The 26836-nt window shown below is 52.0% G+C and overlaps 2 protein-coding genes across 7 annotated transcripts in view; one reads left to right on the forward strand and one right to left on the reverse strand.

The window, feature by feature from the left end:
• The window catches only part of TCN2 (transcobalamin 2), a 33364-nt gene extending 25930 nt beyond the window's left edge, over window positions 1–7434 (reverse strand). For all 6 annotated transcript variants that reach the window (XM_079941896.1, XM_079941898.1, XM_079941895.1 and 3 more), the window contains exon 1: window positions 7271–7434. The gene's annotated coding sequence lies outside the window, so the exon portion shown is untranslated. The remainder of the gene's footprint in view (window positions 1–7270) is intronic.
• A 206-nt stretch (window positions 7435–7640) lies between these two features.
• On the forward strand, window positions 7641–24446 carry PES1 (pescadillo ribosomal biogenesis factor 1). The gene is made up of 15 exons (XM_079941893.1): window positions 7641–7741; window positions 10345–10424; window positions 14102–14255; window positions 15408–15517; window positions 16930–17101; window positions 17185–17274; window positions 19719–19835; window positions 19955–20029; window positions 20230–20319; window positions 20472–20599; window positions 20991–21116; window positions 21248–21432; window positions 21897–22063; window positions 22204–22365; window positions 23943–24446. The coding sequence occupies exons 1-15, from the start codon at window positions 7718–7720 to the stop codon at window positions 24024–24026; spliced, it is 1764 nt and encodes a 587-aa protein (XP_079798019.1). The 5' UTR covers window positions 7641–7717; the 3' UTR covers window positions 24027–24446.
• The last annotated feature ends 2390 nt before the right edge of the window (window positions 24447–26836 follow it).

The following is a 26836-nucleotide window of genomic DNA, read 5'->3' on the forward strand; positions in this document are numbered from 1 at the left end:
TCCAAGAGCAGATGCCAAGATGGTATTAGATGTGCATAGGATTGATCGGGGAAAATTCTATGAGTATAAAGGGAAAGGGAACCAGAGGAAGCCAGTGGACCTGTCAGACTATGGTGCAGGTCTGACCCCTGTGAAGGAGAGAGGGAAGGAAGGAAATAGGTAAGGGAGGTCTGAGACTGCTGTAGAGATTTTTTTTTTTAATAGATCTTTACTGGAGTATAATTGCTTCACAATACTGTGTTACTTTCTGTTGTACAACAAAGTGAATCATCCATATGCATACATATATCCCCACATCCCCTCCCTCTTGAGCCTCCCTCACACCCTCCCTATCCCAGCTCTCTAGGTCATCGCAAATCACCAAGCCGATCTCCCTGTGCTATGTTGCTGCTTCCCACTAGCTATTTTACATTCGGTAGTGTATATATGTCAATGCTACTCTCCCTTCACCCCAGCTTCGCCCTCCCACCCCATGTCCTCAAGTTCATTCTCTATGTCTACCTCTTTATTCCTGCCCTGCAAATAGGTTCATCAGTACCATTTTTTTTGTTTTTGTTTTTAGATTCCACATATATGCGTTAGCATACGGTGTTTGTTTTTCTCTTTCTGACTTACTTCACTCTGTATGACAGACTCTAGGTCCATCCACCTCACTACAAATAACTCAATTTTGTTTCTTTTTATGGCGAGTAATATTCCACTGTATATATGTGCCACATCTTCTTTATCCATTCATCTGTTGATGGACATTTAGGTTGGTTCCATGTCCTGGTTATTGTAAATAGTGCTGCAATGAACATTGTGGTACATGTCTTTTTGTTTTTGTTTTTTGAATTTTTGAATTTATTTTTTATACAGCAGGTTCTTATTAATTATCTATTTTATACATATTAGTGTATATATGTCAATCTCCCAATTCATCACACCACCACCACCACCCCTGCCACTTCCCCCCTTGGTGTCCATACGTTTGTTCTCGACATCTGTGTCTCTATTTCTGCCCTGCAAACAGGTTCATCTGTACCATTTTTCTAGGTTCCACATATATGCGTTAATATACGATATTTGTTTTTCTATTTCTGGCTTACTTCACTGTATGACAGTCTCTAGATCCATCCACATCTCTACAAATGACCCAATTTCGTTCCTTTTTATGGCTAATATTCCATTGTATATATGTACCACATCTTCTTTAATCATTTGTCTGTTGATGGGCATTTAGGTTGCTTCCATGTCCTGGCTATTGTAAATAGTGCTGAAATGAACATTGGGGTGCATGTGTCTTTTTGTTGTTGTTGTTGTGGTAAGCGGGCCTCTCAGTGTTGTGGCCTCTCCCGCTGTGGAGCACAGGCTCCAGACGCGCAGGCTCAGCGGCCATGGCTCACAGGCCCAGCCGCTCCGCGGCATGTGGGATCTTCCCGGTCTGGGGCACAAACCCCTGTCCCCTGCATCGGCAGGTGGACTCTCAACCACTGCACCACCAGGGAAGCCCACATGTGTCTTTTTGAATTATGGTTTTCTCTGGGTATATGCCCAGTAGTGGGATTGCTGGGTCATATGGTAGTTCTATTTTTAGTTTTTTAAGGAAACTCCATACTGTTCTCCACAGCGGCTGTATCAATTTACATTCCCACCAACAGTGCAGGAGGGTTCCCTTTTCACCACACCCTTTCCGGCATTTATTGTTTCTAGATTTTTTTTGTTTTTGAATTTTATTTTATTTATTTTTTATATAGCAGGTTCTTATTAGTTATGTTTCTAGGTTTTTTGATAATGGCCATTCTGAACGGTGTAAGGTGATACCTCATTGTAGTTTTGATTTGCATTTCTCTAATAATTAATGCTGTAGAAATTTAAGAAACTTTCAGCAAGGCCTACGGCAAGCCCTGGGATCAAAGTTACTGTAGTGGGGCTTCCCTGGCAGCTCAGTGGTTAAGAATCCGCCTGCCAATGCAGAGGACATGTGTTCGAGCCCTGGTCTGGGAAGATTCCACGTGCCGCGGAGCAACTAAGCCTGTGCGCCACAACTACTGAGCCTGCGGTCTAGAGCCTGCGAGCCACAACTACTGAAGCCCACGTGCCTAGAGCCCGTGGGCTGCAACAAGAGAAGCCACCCAATGAGAAGCCTGCTCACCGCAACTACAGAAAAGCCCGAGCGCAGCAACAAAGACCCAATGCAGCCAAAAATAAAAATAAATTAAAAAAAAAAAAGTTACTGTAGTGTAAGTGCCTGACAGTAAGCTTTTTTTTTTTTAATTTTAAGTGCCTGACATTAAGCTTTCGATTGCTGAGGCATTCATTTCAAAGACACGCACCTCAAACATTTTGTGGAACACAGTTACTAGTTAAACAAATAGATAAGGAGACAGGCTGCCCCCACCCAAGAAGTCCCTCCCCCACTTTTTTCTTTTAGCCCAGCGGCTTGTGAGATCTTAGTTCCCTGACCAGGGATTGAACCTGCCTCTTCGGCAGTGAAAGTGCAGAGTCCTAACTGCTAGACCCCCAGGGAATTCCCCAAAATTCCCCTTTTAGAAAGTCCTGGGTAACCTATATAACTGACTGCTTGAGTGACCCCACTTTTCCCTTCCTGTGTCCTAATTCTGGCTCTTCTGTTTTAAATTTGCCAATAAAGAGTGAACCTGTGAAACCCTAGGCACCTCATCCTCAACCCCAATAAAGGCAAAACCCCAGGTGCATGCTCTCTCTCTCTCTACCTGTGACCTTGCTGTGTGGCCCCAGACGTGCCAGGTACCCTCCAGGACTTGTAATAAACCTTTTCTTTTCCCCCCAAAGTTCCCTAATGGTTGTTGCTGAGGTGTATCTTGCAATCACAAGGACTAGTCCATCCACGACACTGGCTCCAGTTGGGGAAACGTCTGGGGTGTGGGGGGCTCCCACTGGTAGTACAGGTCCCCCAGGCACTCCTAGCCAATAGCATCACTATCGATGATAGGCTGAGACTGACACAAAACAGTCACCCAACAGAGGAGTCCTGTGACTCCAAGGACCAGGCCTCCCTCAGTATCCTTGCTGTGCTCAGTCATTGGCTGGGAGCCCATGGGAAGCACAGCCTTTGCACTAGCACTCGATGGGTTTCAGAGCACAGCTGGGGCGATTGGGCAATTGTGCTCCCCACAGTAGGAGGCCTGAGAGACATGTTTTGAAGCCACTACAGTCTACCCCTTGCACCACATACATTTACTTCTCCACACAGGTTCAGAGATAGTTCCATGGGCCTCGCTTCCTGAGTGGAACCTAAGAAAAGGGATGCTACTAGAATAAACCATAACCTCCATTGCTTTGGTTGATCCGTGACTCAGGGCTGCAGTTGGTATTCATCTTCTTCCACCATCCATCCTAAACTCACCTGAGTCTCAGCTCTTACCTCAGCAGGTCTTGATAGCATAACCCAAACCTTATTGCTGAGGGTCGTGAACCCTTGGTATGTTAACTCTTTTCATGCCAGGGGTAATTCATGTGTCCATTCTCAGTTGCAGTGGGCAATGGAGTGCCAGGAGGCTCCCAAGCAGCTCACCTGGGTTCTGCACATGTTGTCCCATCCCCATTGTGAACATTGGGGTGCATGTGTCTTTTTGTTGTTGTTGTGGTACGCGGGCCTCTCAGTGTTGGTAACTAAGATCCCGCATGCTGCGTGGTGCGGCCAAAAAATAAAGAGGATCAGAAACACTTCTCATTCTCATGGAACTGACAATAATATTCATTTAGTTTTACGTTGGGGCTATGTTAACTCTCCTGCCCTCTGTTATAATACTAGTCTGAAGAGATCTGGATCATCGGAACAGCCCACAGATGTGACACTGATCTGTTACACTGATATCATGCTGATCAGACAGGACATGTAGAGAGGGCTCTGAAACAGGTCCTGGCTGCAGAGCAAACCGTGCGAAAAATTCTTCAAACCTGCTGGTCCCTGTGCACAAGAAGGTCAAAGTACCCATGTGGTAGCCACAACTTATAATTCAATGGAACCCTTTCTGTGTCCCCTGGGAAAAGCATGTCCTCTTTGAGGACCAGGGTCTCCAACATTGCAGAGCTCAGAGTTACAGGAATGGGAAGCACAATATTCTCCCAGTGAGTCATTGGGAGTAAGTGGGTTGGCTTATCACAGAGTATTTCCTCCAAGCTGGTACCTCAGCTATGCTTGTAGAAGGCTGTTCCAGCATTCTGTGATGCTGGATGTCTCTGGATGGTGCAGATCCATGGGATCCCAAGGCCATGGGCCTACTCCTACACCTCCCTGCATGTAAAACAGGTCCCTGGTTGAAGGCTATGATACGTGGGATTCCATGCTTGTAGGTCAGGCATTCCATGGGCTGCTGAATAGTGGCTCTGGCTGAGTCTGCAGGCAGACAAGGCAGACCCTTGCCCAGGTTAGGTATCTCTCTCTCTCAGGACAAACTGGTGACATTTCCAGGACAGAAAGGCCCACTGTAGCTGAATTGTCAAGTGGCCAGTTGGTCTCCTCAAGGAATAGTGGCATACTGGGGGCTCAGTGTTTTCTCTCATCCAGCCATATGCCTCTACCTCAGATCTTATCTCTACATTCTAGTCCTTTTCCTTCCAGATCCCCTTCCAGACAGCCAGACCACTGACCACTGCTCAGGAACCTATCTGTATTTTCAACTTAGGTCACTTTTCCTTCCATAAAAAGCGGATGACTGCTTGCAGCTCCACCTATTGGGAAGATTTTCCATCTCCACTGTCTTTCAAGACCAACTCTGAAAGTGGCTGCTATGTAGCTGTGGTCTATTTTTGCTTTGCACCTGTGCACTGAGCCAACCTGTCCATAAACCAAGCTTGAGTCTTTTCCTCCTCGTTTTCAGCTAGTCATGTGGGACCTCCATACAGGCTTAGGGGCAAACAGGGAAGGGATTTTGGAGCAACTGTTGTGTGCAATAGGGGTCCTAGGCTACTCGCTCATGCAGCTTACTTGTGCCCTCTGGTCCCAGGAGGGCTTGATTATATTTACAATGACCTCTGCTGGGCCCATTTACTTTTATTCCTCACTGGGTCCAAAATAACCCAACTCATAATTGGAAGTTCTGAACTTGGTCACTTGATGACAAATGGCCAACTGTTTTATACCAGGGCTCAGTAACAAGCCTGCAGGTATTTCTTCAATGGTGTACACTTCTCTGCAGTAGGTGGCATGACCTTGCCCAAGAATTCCAGAGTTCTGCATTGTGATTCTCCCACTGGGGCTTGCCATAAGCTCTATACTGAATCTTTCCCTCCGCTGACTCCACCAACACCATAGGGTCTGCTGGATCCGATGGTCCAAGTGAGGCACGGTTTGCTCTGCAGCCAGGACCTGCTTCAGAGCCCTCTCTACATGTCCTGTCTGATCAGCATGATATCAGTGTAACAGATCAGTGTCACATCTGTGGGCTGTTCCGATGATCCAGATCTCTTCAGACTAGTATTATAACAGAGGGCAGGAGAGTTAACATAGCCCCAACGTAAAACTAAATGAATATTATTGTCAGTTCCATGAGAATGAGAAGTGTTTCTGATCCTCTTTATTTTTTGGCCGCACCACGCAGCATGCAGGATCTTAGTTACCAGACCAGGGATCGAACCCGGGCCCCCTGCATTGGAAGCGTGGAGTCTTAACCACTGGACTGCCAGGGAAGTCCTGATCCTCTTTTCTAAGTGGAATGTAAAAGAATGAACTTGCTAAATCAATGGCAACAAACCATATACCTCAAGCCTTATTAATCTGCTCTAGCAATGAAACAATTTCAAGCGCATCAATTGTGATCAGGGCTATTACTTGCTTGAGTGCACAGTAATCTATAGTCATTCTCCAGAATCAATCCAGTTTCTGCAGGCACCAGACTGATGAATTAAACAGAGATGTGATAGAGACCACCACCTCTGCACCTTTTATAACTTTCATGGTGGCACCAATCTTTGCCATCCTTCCTTCTCTCCTGCCCCACTTCTGGAACACTCCTTGGTCTTCTGCTGGGAGCACCACATGACCCTGGTTTTCCTCACACCTCTCTGGCAAGTTCATTCAAAGTTCTGCCAGCTCACCTTCCCCTAGCTGGTTTTCATTTCATCATTTTTCGCTGTTTGTAGAATCACTAGGTTTTTACTTTACTTTAGCTTTAATTGAAAGTACATAATAAAATGCACATTGTTCAAAACAAGCACTAGCCAGTGTTTAATGTCTGTATTTACCTTTAAAGGGTGAGTTCTATCACTACAACTTTGGGTCAGGTCACATTCACAGGGCCTCAAATTCAAAATTTTGAGGCAGGGTCTTCCCTGGTGGCGCAGTGGTTGAGAGTCCGCCTGCCAATGCAGGGGACACGGGTTCGTGCCCCGGTCAGGGAAGATCCCACGTGCCACGGAGCAGCTAGGCCCGTGAGCCATGGCTGCTAAGCCTGCGCGTCCGGAGCCTGTGCTCAGCAACGGGAGAGGCCACAGCTGTGAGAGGCCCGCGTACCAAAAAAAAAAAAAAAAAAAAAATGAGGCAATCTTGTGACTTCCCTGGTGGTCCAGTGGTAAAAAGTCCACCTTACAATGCAGGGGACACAGGTTCAATCCCTGGTCGGGGAACTAAGATCCCACACGCTGAGGGGCAACTAAGCCGGTGCGCCACAACTATGGAGCTCTCGCGCCTCATCTAGAGCCCATGTACCGCAAACTACAGAGCCTACACGCTCTGGAACCAGAGCGCCACAACTAGAGAGAGAAAAACCCTCATGCCGGAACTAGCGAGAAGCCCACGCACCACGACCGGGGAGCCTGTGAGTTACAACGAAAGATCCCCCATGCCTCAGTGAAGATCCCATGTGCCGCAGCAGTCAAAAATAACTTAAATAATTAATAAATAAATAAAAATTTGAGGCAATCTCCAAATGGAGTTTAGAGGCCTGAAAGAAGAAAACATCAAATTTTACAAATTTTACCTGCTTCCCAGACCACACCACTTGGTGTGAATATTTGTATAAATTTGTAATTATTCTTTGAGGAACACACTACGAAATTTGTGTATACATATTAAAAGCTCAAAACGTCTTAAATGTGCATTTTAAATATACCACGAGTTCTGTAATTCTGCTTGGTCTTTCGTCATTTTTCAACCCTCCGCTAAGGCTCAGAAAATATAAGTGGCCTCTCGAGTCTCTCCACCCCTATGAAGAAAAAAGTCTGCTTTTGCTCTGTTTATTCCGGTAACAGCGAATGGACAAAAGTAAAAGCCAATAGCCACCGGCGAAGCGCGCCCAGCTTCACTTACCGCCGAGGCGGCCTCTCAGACAAGGGAAACTCGTACTCCCACACCTCTGAGTGCTTCTCCCCTCTGCATCCCAGAAGGCGCTGCGTCGCCTCTAAGCCTTCCGCCCCCTTCCATCCCAACAGGCAACGGGGCTTATAACGTCAAACGCTCGTCATCAGGATGATTATAGAAATGCCTGAATATACGCCCATGCTTAAACATTAAAAATGTCTGTAACAGGCCACCGATGAGAAAGAGCCCAAAAGATATGTCTTAGTGATTTTTTTTCAGAGGATTTAGTTTTAATCTCCAGGAGAAAAATTCCATCTTTCAGTAGACTCGCTCAGGCACCTCCTTGGACAGCACGCGCAGGCCGGCGGCTCGGGGGCCTCGGGGCCCTAGGCAGAGCAAGTGCGAGAGGAACTGGTGGTGTCTACGCGGTGCTTGTAGATTCTTCTGCGTGGAGCCATGGGAGGCCTGGAGAAGAAGAAGGTGATGGGCGAGAGGCCGGGGCGGGTCTGGGGCAGGGGGGACGGGGGTGCCTCAGGAGGTAGGAGACGGGAGCGATGGAGCCCGGGGACTGCGCCTTTCTCCGGCCTTGGATCCTCGTGGGTGCAGAAGCGGCTGGGATCAACGCGACAGGAGACAGCAGGCAGAAGGGGTTCGAGGATGGGCGAGGACGGCAGTACTTGTTCTGTAAAATAGGGGAAAGAACCCTGGAGTAGAGCTGTGAAAGAGCGTTGAGGTTACCAAGCAGAGCTGCACCCCAAAACAGGCCGAGCCGGAGGATAACTTTACTGAAAGTGATGAACATTACGTAGAGCTCACCATTATTTCGAGCTCATCATCTCTAAAACTTGTGACTCCCTTTTCTGCTGAATCAGGCTTTGTCCTGGACATTGGGGATGGGAGATATAATCAACTAGTTGTGGTCCCTGCATTCGTGGAGCTCACTTTCTAGTGGGGAAGCTGGACACTAAAGTAAATAACCAAATAAAACGATCACAAACAAGCCTGGCAGCGGAAACTAAGTGCCAAGGCCTTCGGGTGGAAAACGCTTGCTGTGTGCAAGGAATTAAAGGATATCAGCTTGGCTGGGGTATAGTAAACCAAGAGGAGAGTGGCATCTGGTGAAGTTGCGGTTGGACAGGGACCAGGTCACGCAAGGCCTGTCAGGCACAGTGAGGAGACTGATTTTATTCAAAAAGCAGTAAGAATCAACTGAAGGGGGAGTGATATCTGTTTTTCAAGGAGTTGTTCTTGTTGCCGTATGGAGAATCATCTTGATGGCATGAAGAGATTAGAGAGGGGATGGGGATGAGGATGAGGAAGATGTAGTTGCCTCGATTGTTTCTGTCAGCTGGAAAGTTCCTGCTACCAATCTGTTTTTAATCCAGCTATTGAGCTAAGTGCTAGTGATTGGAACTACAAAGATGTAACATTGAAAACCTGACTTTGAGGTACAGGTGCAGATATGTAAACAAATCATGACAGTTTATGTCGTTGTTGTTTGTTTGTTTTGTTTTGGCCACGCCCAGCGTCTTGCGGGATGGAACCCGGGCCCCGTTCAATGGAAGCTCGGAGTCCTAACTACTGGACCACCAGGGAAGTCCCAACAAATCATGACAGTTTTCAAAGCAGGGTTTCACAACCGTTTTGACATTTTGAGCCAGATAACTGTTGTGGGGAGGGTTGTCCTGTGAGTTGTGGGATGTTTAGCAGCATTCCTGGCCTCTTACTCCCTAGGTGCCAATAGCATCTAACAGCCCAAAATGCTGAATACACCGCCATACATCCAGGGAGTAAAGTCACCCCAGTTGACTTTAATTATCCCCTTAATGTTTGAAAGAATAAGAATGGTGACAGTGTAGGGCAATAGAAAACAATTTTAATGAAAGAATGAAAGCAACTTCCCTAAGACAGTCTGAAAGTCATCTTTGTACCCTCAGAACTTGGCGCGGGCCTGATCCCCAGTAGACAATTTCTAAAGGGAAGAATGAATGAAGGGCATGTTTCGTGACTGTGGGATTATTCATAAACATACCCCTCAGAAGGCTACAGGTTTGTCCCTTTAGAGCTGGACCTGGCCATTGAGGCCTATGCTGTCTTAATCCAGAGGAAGACCTCGTTTGGGAAGGACGTGCTTGGTTAGCATTGCAGGGAGCTGGTACAGTGCACTGCTGCTCTATCAGGGATACAGACGTGTGAGTGTGAGGCAGCATCTTAGCACCACAGATGTCCAGATGGTTGCACAACACAACATGCTCTTTGGGTGCAGGTAGAGACCAGGCCTTTTGTCTTTATTACCTCCTAGCATCTAGCTAAACACTTGGAAGATAGTAGAGGTCTTGTGATTGTCTGTTGAATGAATGAGGAAGGAGAGAGGCTGTGTGGCTTAGAGTGTGCATTTTCAACTGGATGGTGTCATGCCGAAGGGAACAGAAATTGGTTGGGGGACATCTTAGACATTACAATGATGTGTAGCCCTCAGAAGGACCACATTACAGAAACATCTACAGTGTACCTGTGGTATTAACATTTTATGGGGCTGTGAGAGAGGGTGATTAAAGGGGAGAAAAGGTCTAAAAAGGCCTCTGGTGGTGGAGGGGTGGTTATAATGAAAAAGAAGTTGAGAACACTGGCTTAGTGGATGAGGCACTCAGGTTCTGGACTTGGACCTAGGTCTGAATCCAGCCCCAGCTCTTAAAAAGCTATGTGACCTGGGCAGGTTATTTTACTGAGCCTGTTTTCCTCCCTTGTGAAATGAGAATTTTAATGGCACCCACCTCACAGTGTTGTGGGGATTAAATGAATAATGTGTGCAAATCAGTAATCATAATGGTCAGTACTTACAGCCACTACTAAGTGCTTGGCATAGCACCTGATCCACAGCAACCTCGTGGTCCTGCATCGTGCAGATGTGTGTGTCCTCCTCTGTGCTGACAAGTGCAGGGACAGTGCAGGAGCGCTCCGTCCCCACAGCCTCTTGGCCATTTATCCAGAGTAATAGTCGCCTCTTGCATGAGCAATGTCCAGAGGTTGCTCTCCGTCATTGTAATCATTGCTAATGGAGAATTGATTTTATCCTCCCCAAGTATGAACGAGGCTCTGCTACCAACTACATCACCCGAAACAAAGCCCGGAAGAAGCTGCAGCTGAGCCTGGCCGACTTCAGGTGAGGTTGGAGAGGAGAGGGGGACTTCGGGTGCCTGGCCAGTGAAAACTCAGCCACATCCCTCTCTTAACTGCACTGCTGCAAACTCTGTCTGGGATTCTGCTATTCCTTCTCTTTCTTGCCTGGCTTTGCTTTAGTGAGCTGTGCTTTGCCAGGTGTGGTCCACGGGGAGGCTGGAGAACTGGGTCGTGTCACCCTGAGTCATCAAAATGGGCCCATGGTGCAATGCACTGCTGCTCTCTTATCTGGGTCTTTGTCACCCATCCTCTCCCTTCTGGCAGTAGTGACCCCTGATCCTGCAGCTTGTGGTTCTCAGCTCCTTGGAGAGTCCAGTCCAGACTCTTCCACAGCCTGCGTCCTGCTGCCTGGCTCACTTTTCATCTTCCAAACGCACCCAGCACTTCCCACTCTTACAGCCGCTGTCCTTCTTAAGATTCTCTTCCCTCTGCCCTTTATAGGCAGACCTTGGAGATATTGTGGATTCAGTTTCACACCATTGCAATAAAATGAATATCACAATGAAGCGGTTTCCCAGTGCATATAAAAGTTACATTTACACTCTACTGTAGTCTGTTAAGTGTACAGTAGTTTTATGTCTAAAAGAAATGAACATGCATTAATTTAAAATACTTCATTGCTAAAAAATGCTAATCATTATCTGAGCATTCAGTGAGTGGTAAGCTTTTTGCTGGTGGAGGGTCTTGCCTCGATGTTGACGGCTGCCGACTGATCAAGGAGGTGGTTGCTGAAGGCTGGGCTGGCTGTGACAGTTTCTTTTTTTTTTTTTTTTTTTTTTTTGCGGTACGCGGGCCTCTCGCTGTTGTGACCCCTCCCGTTGCGGAGCACAGGCTCCGGACGCACAGGCTCAGCAGCCATGGCTCACGGGCCAACCGCTCCACGGCATGTGGGATCTTCCCGGACCCGGGCACGAACCCGTGTCCCCTGCATCGGCAGGCGGACTCTCAACCAGTGCACCACCAGGGAAGCCCTGTGACAGTTTCTTAAAATAAGACCACAGTGAGGTTTGCCACGTTGATTGACTTCCTTTCGTGAATCATTTCTCTGTAGCACACAGTGCTGTTTGACAGCATTTTACCCACAGTAGAACTTCTGTCAGAATTGGAGTCGATCCTGTCAGACTCTGCTGCTGTTTTGTCAACTAAATTTATATAATATTCTAAATCCTTTGTTGTCATTTCAGCAATTTCCACAGTAGATTCCATCTCAAGAAACCGCTGTCTTCACTCATTTATAAGAAGCACTCCTCATCTGTTAAAGTTTTATCATGAGATGGCAGCAATCCAGTCACACCTTCAGGGTCCACTTCTAATTCTAGTTCTCTTGCTGTTTCCACCACATCTGCAGTTACTTCCTCCACTGAAGTCTTGAACCCCTCAAAGTCATCCATGAGGGTTGGAAGCAACTTCTTCCAAACTCCTGTTAATGTTGATATTTTTATCTCTCCTGAATCACGAAAATTCTTAACGGCATCTAGAAGGGTAAATCCTTTCCAGAGGTTTTCAATTTACTTTGCCCAGATCCATCAGAGGAATCATTGTCTATGGTGGCTATAGCCTTATGAAATGTATTTCTTAATAAGACCTGAAAGTCAGAATTAGTCCTTGATCCATTGGCTGCATAATGGATGTTTTGTTAGCAGGCATGAAAACAACATTAATCTCATTGTACAGCTCCATCAGAGCTCTTGGGTGACCAGGTGCATTGTCAATGAGCAGTAATATTTTGAGAAAACAAAAAACTTTTCTGAGCAGTAGGTCTCCAGGGTGGGCTTAAAATAGTCATTGACCATGTTTTTTGTTTTGTTTTTTTAAATTTATTATTTATTTTTGGCTGCTTTGGGTCTTCATTGCTGCTCATGCTTTCTCTAGTTGCGGCGAGCAGGGGCTACTCTTTATTGCAGTGTGTGGGCGTCTCATTGCGGTGGCTTCTCTTGTTGCGGAGCACGGACTCTAGGTGCATGGGCTTCAGTAGTTGTGGCTCACGGGCTCTAGAGCGCAGGCTCAGTAGTTGATGGCGCATGGACTTAGTTGCTCCACGGCACGTGGGATCTTCCTGGACCAGGGCTCGAACCCGTGTCCCCTGCATTGGCAGGTGGATTCTTAACCACTGCACCACCAGGGAAGCCCCTGACGTTGTTTTTTGTAAACAGATGTGCTGTTATCCAGGCTTTGTTGTTCCATTTATAGAGCACAGGCAGAGTAGATTTTAGCATAATTCTTAAGGGTCCCAGGATTTTCAGAATGGTGAATGAGCATTGGCTTCACCTTAAAGTCACCAGTTGTGTTATCCCATAACAAGAGAGTCAGCCTGTCCTTTGAAATTTTGAAGCTAGGCATTGACTTCTCTCTAGCTAGGAAAGTGCTAGAAGGCATCTTCTTCTAATATAAGGCTGTTTCATCAACATCGAAAATCTGTTGTTTAGTTCATTATCTTAGCTAGATCTGGATAACTTGCTTCAGCTTCTACATCAGCACTTGCTGCCTCACCTTGTACTTTCATGTCCTGGAGATTGCTTCTTTCCTTAAAGCTCATGAACCATCCTCTGCTAGCTTCAGAGTTCATTCTGCAGCTTCCTTACTTCTGTCAGCCTTCATAGAATTGAAGAGAGTTAGAGTCTTGCTCTGGATTAAGCTTTGGCTTAAGGGAATGTTGTGGCTGGTTTGATCTTCTGTCCAGACCACTAAAACTTTATATCAGCAATAAGGCTGTTTTGCTTTCTTATCGTTTATGTGTTCCCGGGAGTAGCTCTTTTAATTTCCTTCAAGGGCTTTTCCTTTGCATTCACAACTTGGCTGGCTGCGGTGCAAGAAACCTAGCTTTCGACCTGTCTTGGCTTTCACCATGCCTTCCTCACTAAGCTTAATCATTTCTAGCTTTTGATTTAAAGTGAGAGATGTGGGACTCTTCCTTTCACTTGAACACTTAGAGGCCACTGTAGGGTTATTTGTTGACCTCATATCAATATTGTGTCCCAGGGAGTAGAGAGGCCTGAGTAGAGGGAGAGAGACTGGGGAATGGCAGGTCGGGTGGAGCAGTCAGAACACACACGACATTTATTGAAGAAGTTCACCATCTTGTATGGGTGCTATTCGTGGTGCCCCCAAAATGATTACAATAGCAACATCAAAGATCACTGATCACAGATCACTATAACAAATATAATAATGATGAAATAGTTTGGAAATATTGTGAGAATTCCAAAAATGTGACACAGAGACATGAAGGTGAGCAAATGTTGGAAAAATGGCGCCGATAGACTTGCTCAATGCAGGGTTTCACAAACCTTCAATTTGTTTAAAAAAAAAAAAAGAAAATGCAATTACCTGCAAAGTGCAATAAAGTGAAATTCAATAAAATGAGGTATACCTCCATGTGGCTGAAATGTTGATTTGTCAGCAAGGCCTTTCCTGACTCTCCTTGCTAAAAGAGGTACCTACCAGTTGGCCCCTGTCAATATCCTGATTGTTTCCTTTCTGGTGCTTGGGACTGTCTGCACTATGTTTGTCAGGAACTTGTCACTGTCGGACTCCTGCACTAGAAAGTGAGTTTTCCAAAGGGCAGGGCTCCTGTGTTCTCTGTTCACTGCAGTTTTCCAGGCCCAGCGTGCCCAGTGCTCAGCACGTTTGCTGATAGAAGGAGTGGCCTTTGTCTTCCAGGCGGCTGTGCATCCTGAAGGGCATTTATCCCCATGAACCCAAACACAAGAAGAAGGTCAACAAGGGCTCCACGGCAGCCCGAACCTTTTACCTTATCAAAGACATCAGATTCCTCCTCCATGAACCCATTGTCAACAAGTTCCGGGAGTACAAGGTGAGGCCTGGGCTCTAGGGTCTGGATGGGGCCCTTCCCAGGTCTATGCAGACCCACTAACACTGACCTTGGGCAAATTGTTTGATCTCTCTGAGCAAGCCTGTACATAGGGTGAGGCAATTCTACCTCAAAAGGGTGTCAGGGGGATTGACTGAGATCTTAGGTGTGGAAATCATTTACATAGAACCTGACCAATGATTAATGCATTACCTGTCATGCTTTTCCCCTGGTTCTTTTGGAGAAGGGTAAATGTATTGCCTCTGAGGCAAAGATTGTGGTCTTTCAGGGGCTCTCTGGTGTGTTTTCTGCCCAAATAAACCACTCCTATTCAGGTTCTTTCTGGAATTGTTCCCAGGAGACCAAGCTTTTCATTCCTCAAATAGAAACGATTAAATGCTTAAATACTGCAGGGAAAGAAGAAACTTAATTATACCAAATGCAAATAATTGAAAGTAGACTGCTGTTACTGTAGCCTTTGCCGAGCAGCAGGGCCAGGCTGTGGGGTACAGCTGCTGGTAGCCCTCTCGCCAGAGCTGGCCGAGGTGGGCGGCTGGACCTGTCCTGCTGCTGGGTTTTCCAGACACCCCAGCTCATTGCATTGGAACTGGGCCCCTTGTGGGACTGGCTGTCTCAGAGCTGCTGTTTACAGTCTCAGCGCAGGTGGCCTCTGAGCCTCTGAAGAAGTGCTCGGGGGAGGCAGTTGGTCAGTTTAGAGGACTTTCTGGGGCCACCATTGGCCTCAACTGCATTTTCTCGTGTGGCCCAGCCCCACATGTGGGCCCGAGGCTCGTTTCACACACATGCGGCCTGGTGTTTCTGGCCCAGCCTCCTGGCCCTGGTCTGTCTCACTTCTCAGTTGGAAAATAGGGCTGAAAACGTTATACTTTCACGTAAACATGCGGAGTCAGCCCGTCTGAATGCTTATCCCTGTTCATCTGTCAGCGGGATGCAGTGGGGTGGCTCTGTTGTCAGTCTGGGTCAGGTTCGCTGCTCCGTGGAGGTGGCTGTTGTGCAAACCCCGGGCTGAGGGGGCAGATCATGCCGGCAGACAGCTGTGGTCGGAGAGCCCTCCTGCCCCGAGCATCCCTCCTCCATGGAAGGGGTGTACGGGAGCCGTTGGCCCCACATCAGCGGTCTCCTCCTCTCTCCCAGGTGTTCGTCCGGAAGCTGCGGAAGGCCTATGGGAAGAGTGAGTGGAACACGGTGGAGCGGCTGAAGGACAACAAGCCCAACTACAAGCTCGACCACATCGTCAAGGAGCGGTGAGCCGGGGGTTCTGACCTGGTGCTGGAGGTACAGTGGGGAACAGGGCCGAGACCCTGCTCACAGAGCTGGCGTCCTGTTGGAGGAGGCAGACCAGAAAACAAACTGCCAAGTTGTTCTAATGGTTGCAAGTCCACACGACTGCCACGAGGGATGCTCTCCAGGAAGGGAGCTGGAGGACGCACGTTAGTTACAGGCTTGTCAAAGGAGGTCTCTGGGGGGAGACAGTTGAGCCAGCCAGGAGAGGCATGGTTCGGGCAGAGCAAACAGCAAGTGCAAACGCCCTGTGGTGAGAGAGAGCCGGAGTCCTGGGGGTATGCGTGGGGTGCATGGTCAGTCCTGGAAGATGTGACTGGACACCTCTGATCTCAACTGTTTCTTGCCCATCCTTCTCAGCAGTCCCCGTCATTCGTTGACTAAATCAGTGGGGACACTTGGCAATGTCTGGAGGCACTTCCGCTTCTCCTGACTTGGATGGCAGGGGGTCTACTAGTATTTAATTAGCAGAGGCCAGGAATGCTGCTCAGCACCCTGTAGTGCACAGGACAGCCCCCACGACATGGGACAACCTGGCCCACAATGTCAGTGGTGGTAAGGTGCAGAAACTCTGGGCTAACTGAATGTCTGCCTTCTCTTGGTGGCTGTTGGCCCTGGGAACACTTAGCTCCAGGCTGGGTGGACTTGGCTTCGTTGAGTCGGGCCAGCCATGGGCTAGCAGGGCAACAGCCTTGGCCTGGGAGCTCGACAGCAGGTGTTCTCACCCCAGCCCGTGGCCACGAGCTGGGCAGTCCGCGAACTGCTCCTGCTCCGAGCAGGTCCTCCTCTAACAGAGAGATGACGCGTGTGACACAGCTGTCCTGTGGAACAAATGAAAAAAAAAAATGCTCAAGAAAAAAGCAAGTGTCTGGATTCATGTGCACACCAGATGGCAGTATGGTGGCAGTCCCATTCTGCGTCACCTCCTTCTCCTCAGCCCTTGCTTAAGAAAAATGGCCAGTGCTGTTTCTAGGAAAGGCCCGGGTTGTTGGGTTTGTCTGTGAGGTGCAGAGCGAGGAAACTTCAAGGCACAAGAGGGGGCTGATTGAGTCTTTGGCCTCTGAACCAGGAAACCAAGTGCCTCTCTTGTTCTGAGAGGTCCCTGCGGACCTTTCTTCTGTTTTGCTCTGTGTCTGAAGACCTGGCTGGCCCCTCCTGACTCATATTTTTCTGACCTCAGAGCCAAGTGGGCACATCCTGGTTCCGTGTTCCTCCGGAAGCTGTGGGGAGATTGGCGCTGCCAGGCCCCAGGGCGTTGCCCAGCTCCCTGTTCAGGAGATGGCGGTGGCAGGGCCTGGGGTGGGGCAACGAGTTCAGGGGCCCCTCAGAGCCCAGGCTGTGCGACCCTACGAGCGCCACCCTCCTGGCCACGCAGGTACCCCACGTTCATAGATGCCCTGCGGGACCTGGACGACGCCCTCTCCATGTGCTTCCTCTTCTCCACCTTCCCACGGACCGGCAAGTGCCACGTGCACACCATCCAGCTGTGCCACCGGCTGGCCGTGGAGTTCATGCACTACATCATCGCCGCCCGTGCCCTGCGCAAGGTGAGCCCGGGGCCACCCAGTGGGGCCCAGCCCCCCGCCCCGCACCCCCATGTCCTCACCACGCTGTCCCCCCTCCACCGCAGGTCTTCCTGTCCATCAAAGGCATTTACTACCAGGCCGAGGTGCTGGGCCAGCCCATCGTGTGGATCACGCCCTACACCTTCTCCCACGATGTGAGTGTGCCCACAGGGAAGGGTTGTGCAGGGACCGTTGCTCCCTCTCTGCTTCCTAGACAGAGATAATGGTGTGGGTGAAGGGGGGGCTCTTCCTGTCCTGCAGAACCAGCTGGGTTCCTGAGTGCCAGACAGGGCAGTGGCGGGGGTGGGGGGGTGTGGTACAGAATTGTAACAAGAGCCCGAGCCAGCCTGACTCCAGTACCTTCTAGCTGGTTGACCTTGGACGTGTTCCCTTACCTCTCTGTGCCCAGTTAATAATGTGCTTCCACCTTCTAAGCCTTGTTGTGAGGATTTGAGGGAAAAAAGCTTTAAAAGTGCCTGGTGCTTGGCCCTCGGGGGTTGCAGAACCAACAGTGAGCGGCCACCGGGGCCGAGCACTGCCTGTATACACGGCCCTGCCCTCCAACCTGCTGGGTGCTCACCCCGCTCTGCCACCCCCACTCCTGTGCCCCACCCAGAACTGGGGACTGTGTGAGATTGGGGAGGATGAGCACAAGAGGAGTACTACTTATTACTGGCACTATTTCTTACTCATCTTTCTTTTTAAGACTGTGAGAATTTTTGGCAGGATCCGTCGAGAGAAATCTTGGTTTGGCCTCCGTATGGGGGTTGTTAGCCTCTAGTCTCCCACAGGGTCTCAGGCTTGGCGCCTGACTTATCCTGCTGTGGGCCTGCATTTGGCCTTGCTTCCTGCTTGTGCCTTGAGTGAGAACTGGTGCCTTCAGTGGAGACTCAGCTGGATGGCAGGTTTGCTGGCCAGGCAGCGGGGGCTGGTGGTCTGGGTCCCCTGGGCCACTGCTGATTACTCTGGGCTGGGGGCCACAGGCTGGAACCCCCGCTGAGTGCAGAGCAGCAGTGACAATTGGTGGCAGCCTGTGGTCTTTGTGGGTGAGAGGTGCTCGGCCCTCAGCAGTCCCTGTGCCCACTCCCTGGGGGCAGGCGTGTGTGCAAGTCTGTGCTCTTCCTTCTTCCCCTCTCTGTCCCTCCTCTCCTCTGTCCTTCCTGCCTTCTCTGCCCTGCCTTCCCTCCTTCCTCTCTGCCCCTCCCTCTCCTTCCTTCTCTCTGATGTTCCACCCCCTCACTGCTCAGACTGGTCTTTGTCTGTACTGCCAGTGGTGAATAGGGCCCTGTGGAGGCCGGCCTCCACACAGCTGGCCCTGGAGGAACGGGGGAGGGCACAGGCCACCCCTTCCTCCTTCCTCTCTGGCCAGCTCACTGCCACTGCTTCCTCTCAGCAAGAGGATGGGGGACCAGCCCTGGGTCATAGTTGGGGCCCCTGTGCAGCCAGTGCTGGGCTCCTGGCAGCAGGACCCAGGCAGGTAGCGGGGCCCAGGGGGCTGCTGTGCTGTGGGGCAGTCACCGCTCATGTGTTCGCAGGCCCGTCGAAGGCCCTGCTGGATGCTCATGGAAGGACTGAGGTAACGGTGGGGGACAGGTGGGGCACCTCTTGGCCCCTTTACCCCCACAGCCCAGTCACTGCCTGTTGGCAGGATGTAGAAACAGCTCAGCGTCACAGGCGCACAGGCACAGAAGGGATGCTGTGATCATTACTGATTTCATCATCGCTTGGCGTATCCCCCTGTCCAAGTCTCAGAAGTTGGCCAGGCTGGCCTGGCCTCTCTGGTATGCCAGGCAGTGCTGCTCAAGGGTCGAGGCACTTTGGTTTGGGTCTCAGGTCCTTGCCCTGTTTTGTTTTATCAACTCCTCAAGGTTTAAGACGAGCCCTCCCGTGTCCCCCGCTTGCTCTGTGTTTTTGCCCCAAGCAGGCAGCATTTCTCAGGAGCTCCCTGGGGCTGCGCCAGGCAGCTGCCCAGCCTGTCCTGGGTCCTCGGGTTGTGCCTTTGTCTCCGGCTCGGGCCCAAGGCAGGGTTGCTGAATTCTGAGTATCTGTCCGAAGGCTCCTGCCAGGGCTCGTAGGTGCTGAGTGCCGCCCGCCCACTACCCCCACCCAGGCAGATGGGCTGATCCAGGGCCACCTTTCCCAGCCAGGCCCCCAGGTGCTCATGGGCTGGCCCCAGAAAAGACAGTAAATGGAAATTACGGGATGGCTAAGGGAGCAGGCGTGAGCAGCCTCTGCAAGAACAGAAGTCTGCCTTGCAGGGTGAAGGGGAGAGCTGGGGCAGGGAGCGGGGGCACCAGCCTGTCCCGGGAACCTCGTGACAAAGGCTTCCCTCTTCTCACTCCTAGCATCCCCTTTATGGCACGGGGATCTGGCACTGGCCTCCAGGATAAGCCTTGGGACCCTTGTCCAGAGCCTCACTGGTGCCCAGAATGCTCCTGGGTAGGGCCATGCCACACAGCCTCTTCTCCTGGGGCAGAGCTCCGAAGGCGGGGCCACCCTGGAGGAGCTCCTGGTCCTTGGGCACCTGGAGCCCCCACCCCACATGGGTTGTCAGTGCCATCTTTGCACTGACACTGCTGATGCGTCTCTGTGTCCCCAGCACCCAACAGACGTGGACTACAGGGTCATGGCCACCTTCACCGAGTTCTACACTACCCTGCTGGGGTTCGTCAACTTCCGCCTCTACCAGTCGCTTAACCTGCACTACCCTCCCAAGGTAGGCCCCGGCCCAGCCCAGCACCTTCTCCTCACCGGGCAGAGGCCACGGCCTCTCTCCCCACGTGGAGGTGGGGGCTAGGGGCATCCTCTTCCTCTGACCTTCCCCTTGCCTCCCAGCTCGAGGGTCAGGCTCATGCAGAAGCGAAGGCCAGCGAGGACACCTATGCTTTGGACTCCGAGAGCTCTATGGAGGTGAGAGAGGCTTCCAGCGTTGGCCCTGCATCCCCGAGAAGGGTGGTTCCTGGCCTGGGGGTGGAGGCGGTCATGGCTAGACAGGTGGTCTCAGGGCTTACCCTCAGAACCCAAACCCACTGATACCCGGCCAAGAACTGCCAGCGCTACCCCTCCCCACCCGCAAGCAGCATCCCTGAAACCCTGCTGCTTTCCCACAGAAACTGGCCTCTCTCAGTGCCAGTCTGGCCCGTGTGGTGGTGCCTGCGGAGGAGGAGGAAGCCGAGGTGGATGAGTTTCCTGCTGACGGGGTGAGGACTGCGCTGCCTTCTGGAAGCGGGGGTTGGGGAGGCGGGCGGACTGAGGGGTTTAGAAGGAAGCTGGGGAGGGGCTCGTCTCCAGACTCTGCCTCCAGTGGGGTGCAAGCAGGCCTGATAGTGTGAGCAGCCCCTTTTCTCGGCAGGAGATGGTGGCGCAGGAGGACTGCAGGAAGGAGCTGGAGGCTCAGGAAAAGCACAAGAAGCTCTTTGAGGGCCTGAAGTTCTTCCTGAACCGTGAGGTGCCCCGGGAGGCCCTGGCCTTTGTCATCAGGTGGGGAGCCTGACGGCACTGGCTCTGCCATACTGGGCTGGGTCCTGCCGTAGACAGCGCAGCCCTGGACGCCCATCGGTAACAATGGGCTGGCGTCAGTATCCGCTGCTTAGGGCTGTTGTGAGGATTCAACAAAATGGGTGTGGAAAACTCAGCACACCCCAAGCACGTGGAAAGCACCCATTAGAGGGCAGCTGGCATCACTTCCTCACCAGCTTAGGGCAGAAGGTCTCCCCTGGGCCAGCACTGGAGGCGTCGGCCAATTGAAGGGGGGGTTCCTGGGGTGGGGAGGGGACAGGTGTGTCCTAGGAGCGTGAGCTTGTGGGCCAGTGGGTTCCAGGGTGGGCACCTCATGCCTCAGTACCCTCATGGGCTCCCCCTGTGCCTGTAGGAGTTTTGGAGGGAACGTGTCCTGGGACAAATCTCTGTGCATTGGGGCCACATACGACGTCACAGACTCTGGCATCACCCACCAGATTGTCGACCGGCCTGGGCAACAGACCCCCGTCATCGGCAGGTAGGCCCCCAAGGCCCTCGTCTTCCTCCGCCTGTTTGGGTTTCTGGGGGCGGAGGTCTGTCTCCAGGCCCCTGCAGATGCAGTGGGGTCTCGGGTGGCAACACGGCTTTCTCTGCCCTCACCCTGCGCAGGTACTACGTGCAGCCCCAGTGGGTGTTTGACTCCGTGAACGCCCGGCTCCTCCTCCCTGTGGCAGACTACTTTCCCGGGGTGCAGCTGCCTCCACACCTCTCGCCCTTCGTGTCAGAGAAGGAAGGCGATTATGTGCCCCCTGAGAAGCAGAAGTTGCTGGCCCTGCAGCGGGGAGAGCACCCAGGTGAGTGAAAGGGAGCTGGGCAGGGCGGGGTGGGCAGGCTCCTCCAGGCTGGCCTCGGCTCCAGGGGCTTCACCTGGCTGTTTCCCTTCTTGGCTACAAAGGTGGCAAGCTCCAGAGAACAGGGCAGCAGGGGTACAAAGCCCTTTAAACTCTCATCGGAGTAACGTGGCTTAGGAGGAGGAAACGTTTGTGTCTTATAATCCAGTGTTCCTTGATGTCCAGAGTGACTGAGCAGAATGGTCTGGAAGTTCCACGCGAGGCAGCAGAGCTGAGGGGTTGGGGGCCTGGAGTTTGCTCTGAAGGCAGCTGGGCCTGTGGTGGAGGTGCCAGAGGGCCTGTGGTCAGGATGGCCCTGCTCTGCCTTTGGAACGTCTGTGCCAAAGAGGGTGGTGCCTGGCGCCAGTTCTCACGCCACAAGGGGAAGAGCAGGCTCCCGGGTGTTCGTAATCCTTGGCTGTTTGTAGGAAATTTGAATGAATCTGAAGAGGAGGATGAGGAGGAAGATGATGAAGGTGATGGTGATGAAGAGGGAGGAAAAGAAGAGGAGGAGGAAGAAGACAAGGAGGCTGGTTCGGAAAGGGAGGAAGAGGCCCGACTGATGGCCCCGGAGGAGCCGAGGCTGGAGGGGAAGGTACCAGGGAGTTGATTGGGTTCTCGGCCTGGGAAGCAGCCCCACTGGCCACCTTGGTGCCAGAAGGGTGGGAGCCAGGGGGCTGGAGATAGAGGGTGGGGGTCAACCTGCAAGCACAAGTGTCCCCCCTGTGTCCCCAGAAGCCCAAGGTGATGGTGGGCACAGTGAAGCTGGAGGATAAGCAGCGGCTGGCCCAGGAGGAGGACAGTGAGGCCAAGCGCCTGGCCATCATGATGATGAAGAAGCGGGAGAAGTACCTTTACAACAAGATCATGTTTGGCAAGAGGCGAAAAATCCGCGAGGTGAGTCTCCCCGCCTCCTGAGGCTCCAGCTGGGGCCGCATAGCTGAGCTTCGAGGCCGGCTGGCTCTCCCGGGCAGTCTCTGGGCCCTTTTCTAGCATTTTTCTGACGTTGTCTGCCTGCCTTGGGCATCTTGGTGTCAGTCTCCTTCCTGCACCCGGTGGTTTCTGAGTCTGCTGGGATTGGGGGCCAGAGCTGCTGCAGCAGACTCGGGGCCTGCACTTCACAGAAGTGCGTGAAGCTGGAGGGACTGTGGGAGGTTTTGGTTCAGCTTCTGTTTTGTTTCCTCTCATTCACAGAGCCACATATGCTCAATATAAAAGAAAAAAAATTTTTAAGAGAGTTCTGTGCATGCCAGAACTTTGTAATGGACGCAGAAGTGGCTCACAGTCTTGCCCTTGGGGTGATCTGTAGTAACAGCCCCCCAGGTTTCTTTGTGCATGTGATAACACAGATGTTACTTGGGGGGCATTGTGCTACACATACAGGCAGAGCTGGTTTTATGGCACTTAGCTTTATTGCACTTCACAGATAACGAGTTTGTTACAGATGGAAGGTTTGTGGCAACTCTGTGTTGAGCACATCTGTTTAGCACCATTTTTCCAGTATTTGCTCATTTCATGTCTCTGTGTCACCAGTGATGGTAATTCTCACAATATTTCTGACTTTTTCATTATTATTATATTTGTCATGGTGATTTGTGATCAATGTTCTTTGATGTTACTGTTGCAAAAAGACTATAATTCACTGAAGGCTCAGACGATGGTTAGGTTTTTTTAGCAGTATCGTATTTTTTATTAACGTATATGCACGGTGTTTTTAGACATAATGCTATTGCCACTTAACAGACAACAGCATAGCATAAACAGAACTTTTATATGCCCTGGGAAACCAAAAAATTCACGTGACTCCCTTTATTGCAGTATTTGCTTTATTGGGGTGGTGGGTGGAATCCAACCCACAATATCTCCGAGGTCTGCCTGTAGGTTGTTCTGCTGTGTGTTTGTTATTTAACCACAGCATGAACTGTCCGTGGCATCATACAGTGCATGGCCTGTTCCCTGCTGACAGGATTAGGTTGTCTCCCTTTTATAGTCGTTCTCAGAGAACAGTCCTGAGCACCTCTCTTCCTACCTCCAAGTGTCTCTGCAGGGTAAAATCTTAGGAGTGTAATTGCCAGGTTGAAAGGCCACCTGTTTTGGAATAGATAGTGCCACATGGCCCCGGGGAAGGACTGTTCCAGGTCGACCCCACCCTAGCAGCTCCTGGTGAAGGTTTGAATGGCCCCCAGCTTTCCCAGGTGAAGGGGGTCAGTGGGGCAGTTGCCTCCAGCTCTGGGAGCCTGCAATCCTCCTGACTTGCTGTGGGCCCATAACTTCACAGAGTCATAAAGGCAGGGGTGAAGGCACGGTTCCTCACCTGAGGCTCTTCAGAGGGGTTTGCTTTTTCCCCTTGGTAATTTGCCTGTTAGCTTTCCTGGAAGCTCTGCTTTTAAGGGGTGGCCTTGAGTGGCAGAAGGGGGAGTCCCCTTCCCCGACCTCCCCCCATCACAGCTTAATCCTCCCCTTCTTCCTCACAGGCCAACAAACTGGTGGAAAAGCGGAAGGCCCACGATAAGGCTGTAAGGTCTGAGAAGAAGGCCAAGAAGGCAAGGCCGGAGTGAGTGGCGGCAGCCTCGCCATGGGTGAGGCCAGCTCCCGGAGGCTGGACTTGGCACAGGGACCCAGAGGGCCTGGGCTTGGTGACAGACCAGGGTCTTTTCTGTTTTCATCCTTCTCCTCCCTCTGCCGGCCCTGGCCTCCTCTCAAGATCTCTGGCTGGGCCCATGGACAGCCCCAGCCTCGCTCGGATGGAGCTCCCTGCTGGTGGCTGGGCAGAGAGGCCTCTGCCTCTCCTTGACCCCGCAATGCTCCCGGGGGTCAAGCGACACAGGGGGCGGGACCCGACCAGCCCCTCACTGACTGTTCCCATTCACCCTGGCTTTCTGCATCCCCTCCCCCACACGTACGGTTGGACCCACGATTTTCCCAGTGCTCTGATGGGGGGTAGGGTGGGGAAGCATTTGTTATTAAATGGCTGGAGTTCTGCAGCCAGTTGAATTCTGTGTTCGTGAGCCTTTCTGGGGTTGGAGAAGGGCCACCTAGTGCTCCAGGTTGGCCAGCCCTCAGTATTCACTGAGAGGAGCCGGTCACTGCTCAGAGCTTTCTGGCTGCCTGTGGATCCCTTGGGGTCCAAGGGTGCCAGAAGGTAGGTGCACATTCCAGCCCAGAGACTTCTCCTCTGTGAACATGCTTCCTCACGTGTAAGCTAAGCGTAGAAATTCTGGAGCCTTCCTCCCAGGCATGTGTGAAGGGTTCACTGATAATGTTTCAGAGAGTCACTAGTGTCAGGTGTCTGGTAGGTAAAGTACTCAGCAAACACCAACCGTGATTGTCATCACTTCCTGCTGGAGTCAGCGTGGGAGGTAAAAGCCAGTGTCTGAAGGATCTATGGGGCCTGAGTTGAGGGTACCTAGCTTTACCTTGTGGGCTTATGGGCAGAGCTGCCAATGACCCCCAATGTGGCTTTGCCAGCAGCTGGACTTGTAACCCTGGCTGGGCCATCCTTATAGCTTCCCACTTGACCCTGGCAGTGCCCTTGCAGAGGCCCAAGGGGACATGCCCTTGCCTGGACTGCCGGTGCCTCATGGCAGAGCCAGGGCCACTCAACCCCTCCCAGGTCAGGCAGGGAGATTCTGAATGCCCCCCCAGGGTGCTCCTGTGGGCTGAGTGCTCTCAGGAGCAGGGCACAGGATGGGGAAGTATGGGTTTGGAACTGGGCTCCTCCTTTGCCAAATCTAGGCATTTGAGGGCCTTGGCCCTCTGCCCCTCACTCTGTAGAAGTGCCCAGGCTCTATAGAACTCTTTTGGGCAGTGTCTTCAGACCCACCCTGTGCAGGGGGAAGGCAAGAGCTTGGGCAGGCTCTCTGGCTGAGGGAGTGGAGAACCTAGGGCTCCTGTCTCACTGGGCCTCACCGTGGGTGTGCTGTGGGTATCAGAGAGAGATTATGTTCCACTCTGACATGCTTCATGGTGTGTGTGGGGGGGTGGTCTTCTAGAGTCAGGGACAGGGTCAGGGTCTCTGGAGCCAAAGTCTGCAGCCCTAGGGGATAACTTGGTCCTGCCTGGGTGCATGTACATCCCAGGGCCACGGCAGGGGTGCCAGGGCAAGGCCAGAGAGCGGGCCCATCAGATATGGAAAAATCCTGGACTTCCCTGGTGGCACAGTGGTTAAGGATCTGCCTGCCAATGCAGGAGACACGGGTTCGAGCCCTGGTCCGGTAAGATCCCACATGCTGTGGAGCAACTGAGCCTGTGCGCCACAACTACTGAGCCTGCGCTCTAGAGCCCACGAGCCACAACTACTGAGCCCTCATACCACAACTACTGAAGCCCGCGTGCCTAGAGGCCATGCTCCGTTAGAAGCCACCGCAGTGAGAAGTCCGCCCACTGCAATGAAGAGTAGCCCCTGCTCACCGCAACTAGAGAAAGCCTGCGCGCAGCAATGAAAACCCAACGCAGCCAAAAATAAATAGGTAAAAAAAAAGATACGGAAAAATCCGTGGCAGTCATGCTAACGTGGAATTTTCCCCATTCCGGAGTCACCCAGTAATGGCAGGGGCAGTGGGGCTCTGACGTGGCTTATGCCCCACTGGGTGGCCAGCTGGTTTTGCACTGCCCACAGCTGGAGCTGAGCATTCTCAGCTCCAGGCAGGCACTAATCCCCATCCTTGGGCCTGCTCCTCTGGGGTGAAGGAGGGAAGCCTGGGACTGGAAAGAGTCAGATCCTGAATGCGGCACCTGCATCCTGATGGCACTGTGCTCAGTGATGGGCACCTTGGAGGGGGGGCGTCAGCTGAGACCTCCCGGTGGTATGACCACCCCTACTCCTCTCATCCACATTTCAGATGCTAAAAATGTGTCCCCAGTTTGCACTGACTTTAGAGCCACAGGCCATATCTTCCAGTGAATAAAGTTAAGCAGCTAGTGTAGCCTCCTCCCTTTTCCCAGAGCGGGGCTGCCCTCACCATCACCACGCCACTCCGTTTCCCAGGCACCCTCGAATCCTCTACGGAGCTGGGAGCTCAGCCGAGCCTCAGGGTCCGGCGGCAGGACAATGGCCCCGTTGGCACATCCGAGACAAACGCGCCTTGTTGGGCCAGCGGCGGGGGCGCGACGCTGCGCCCCGGCGCGCTGAATGCGGCTTCTGTGCGACCCGGGCAGGCGCAGAGGGGAGGGGAGGGGGCCGGGCCCCGGGGCGCCCATTGGCCGCGGCGCCGGGGGGGCCGGGCCAGGCTGGCGGCAGCACCTGGCCGGAGAGGTTGCGGCGGCGGCGGGGGCGGGAACATGGTCCAGGCCCGGCCGAGCAGGGGGATCCGGCGGGTACGCCCCGCCGCCTTAGTAAGCGCCCGGGCGGCGCGGCCCGGGGCCGAGC

The sequence above is a fragment of the Stenella coeruleoalba genome (genome assembly GCF_951394435.1).
Source record: "Stenella coeruleoalba genome assembly, chromosome: 14".
In the NCBI taxonomy this organism is placed as follows: Eukaryota; Metazoa; Chordata; class Mammalia; order Artiodactyla; family Delphinidae; genus Stenella; species Stenella coeruleoalba.

Excerpts from the sequence above, each read along its gene's own strand:
- PES1 (XM_079941893.1), top strand. The coding sequence starts at position 7,718 with ATGGGAGGCCTGGAGAAGAAGAAG. Across the intron at positions 7,742-10,344 it reads GAGGCCTGGAGAAGAAGAAG|TATGAACGAGGCTCTGCTAC; the intron begins GTGATGGGCGAG and ends ATCCTCCCCAAG. Across the intron at positions 20,320-20,471 it reads ATGAGTTTCCTGCTGACGGG|GAGATGGTGGCGCAGGAGGA; the intron begins GTGAGGACTGCG and ends TTTTCTCGGCAG.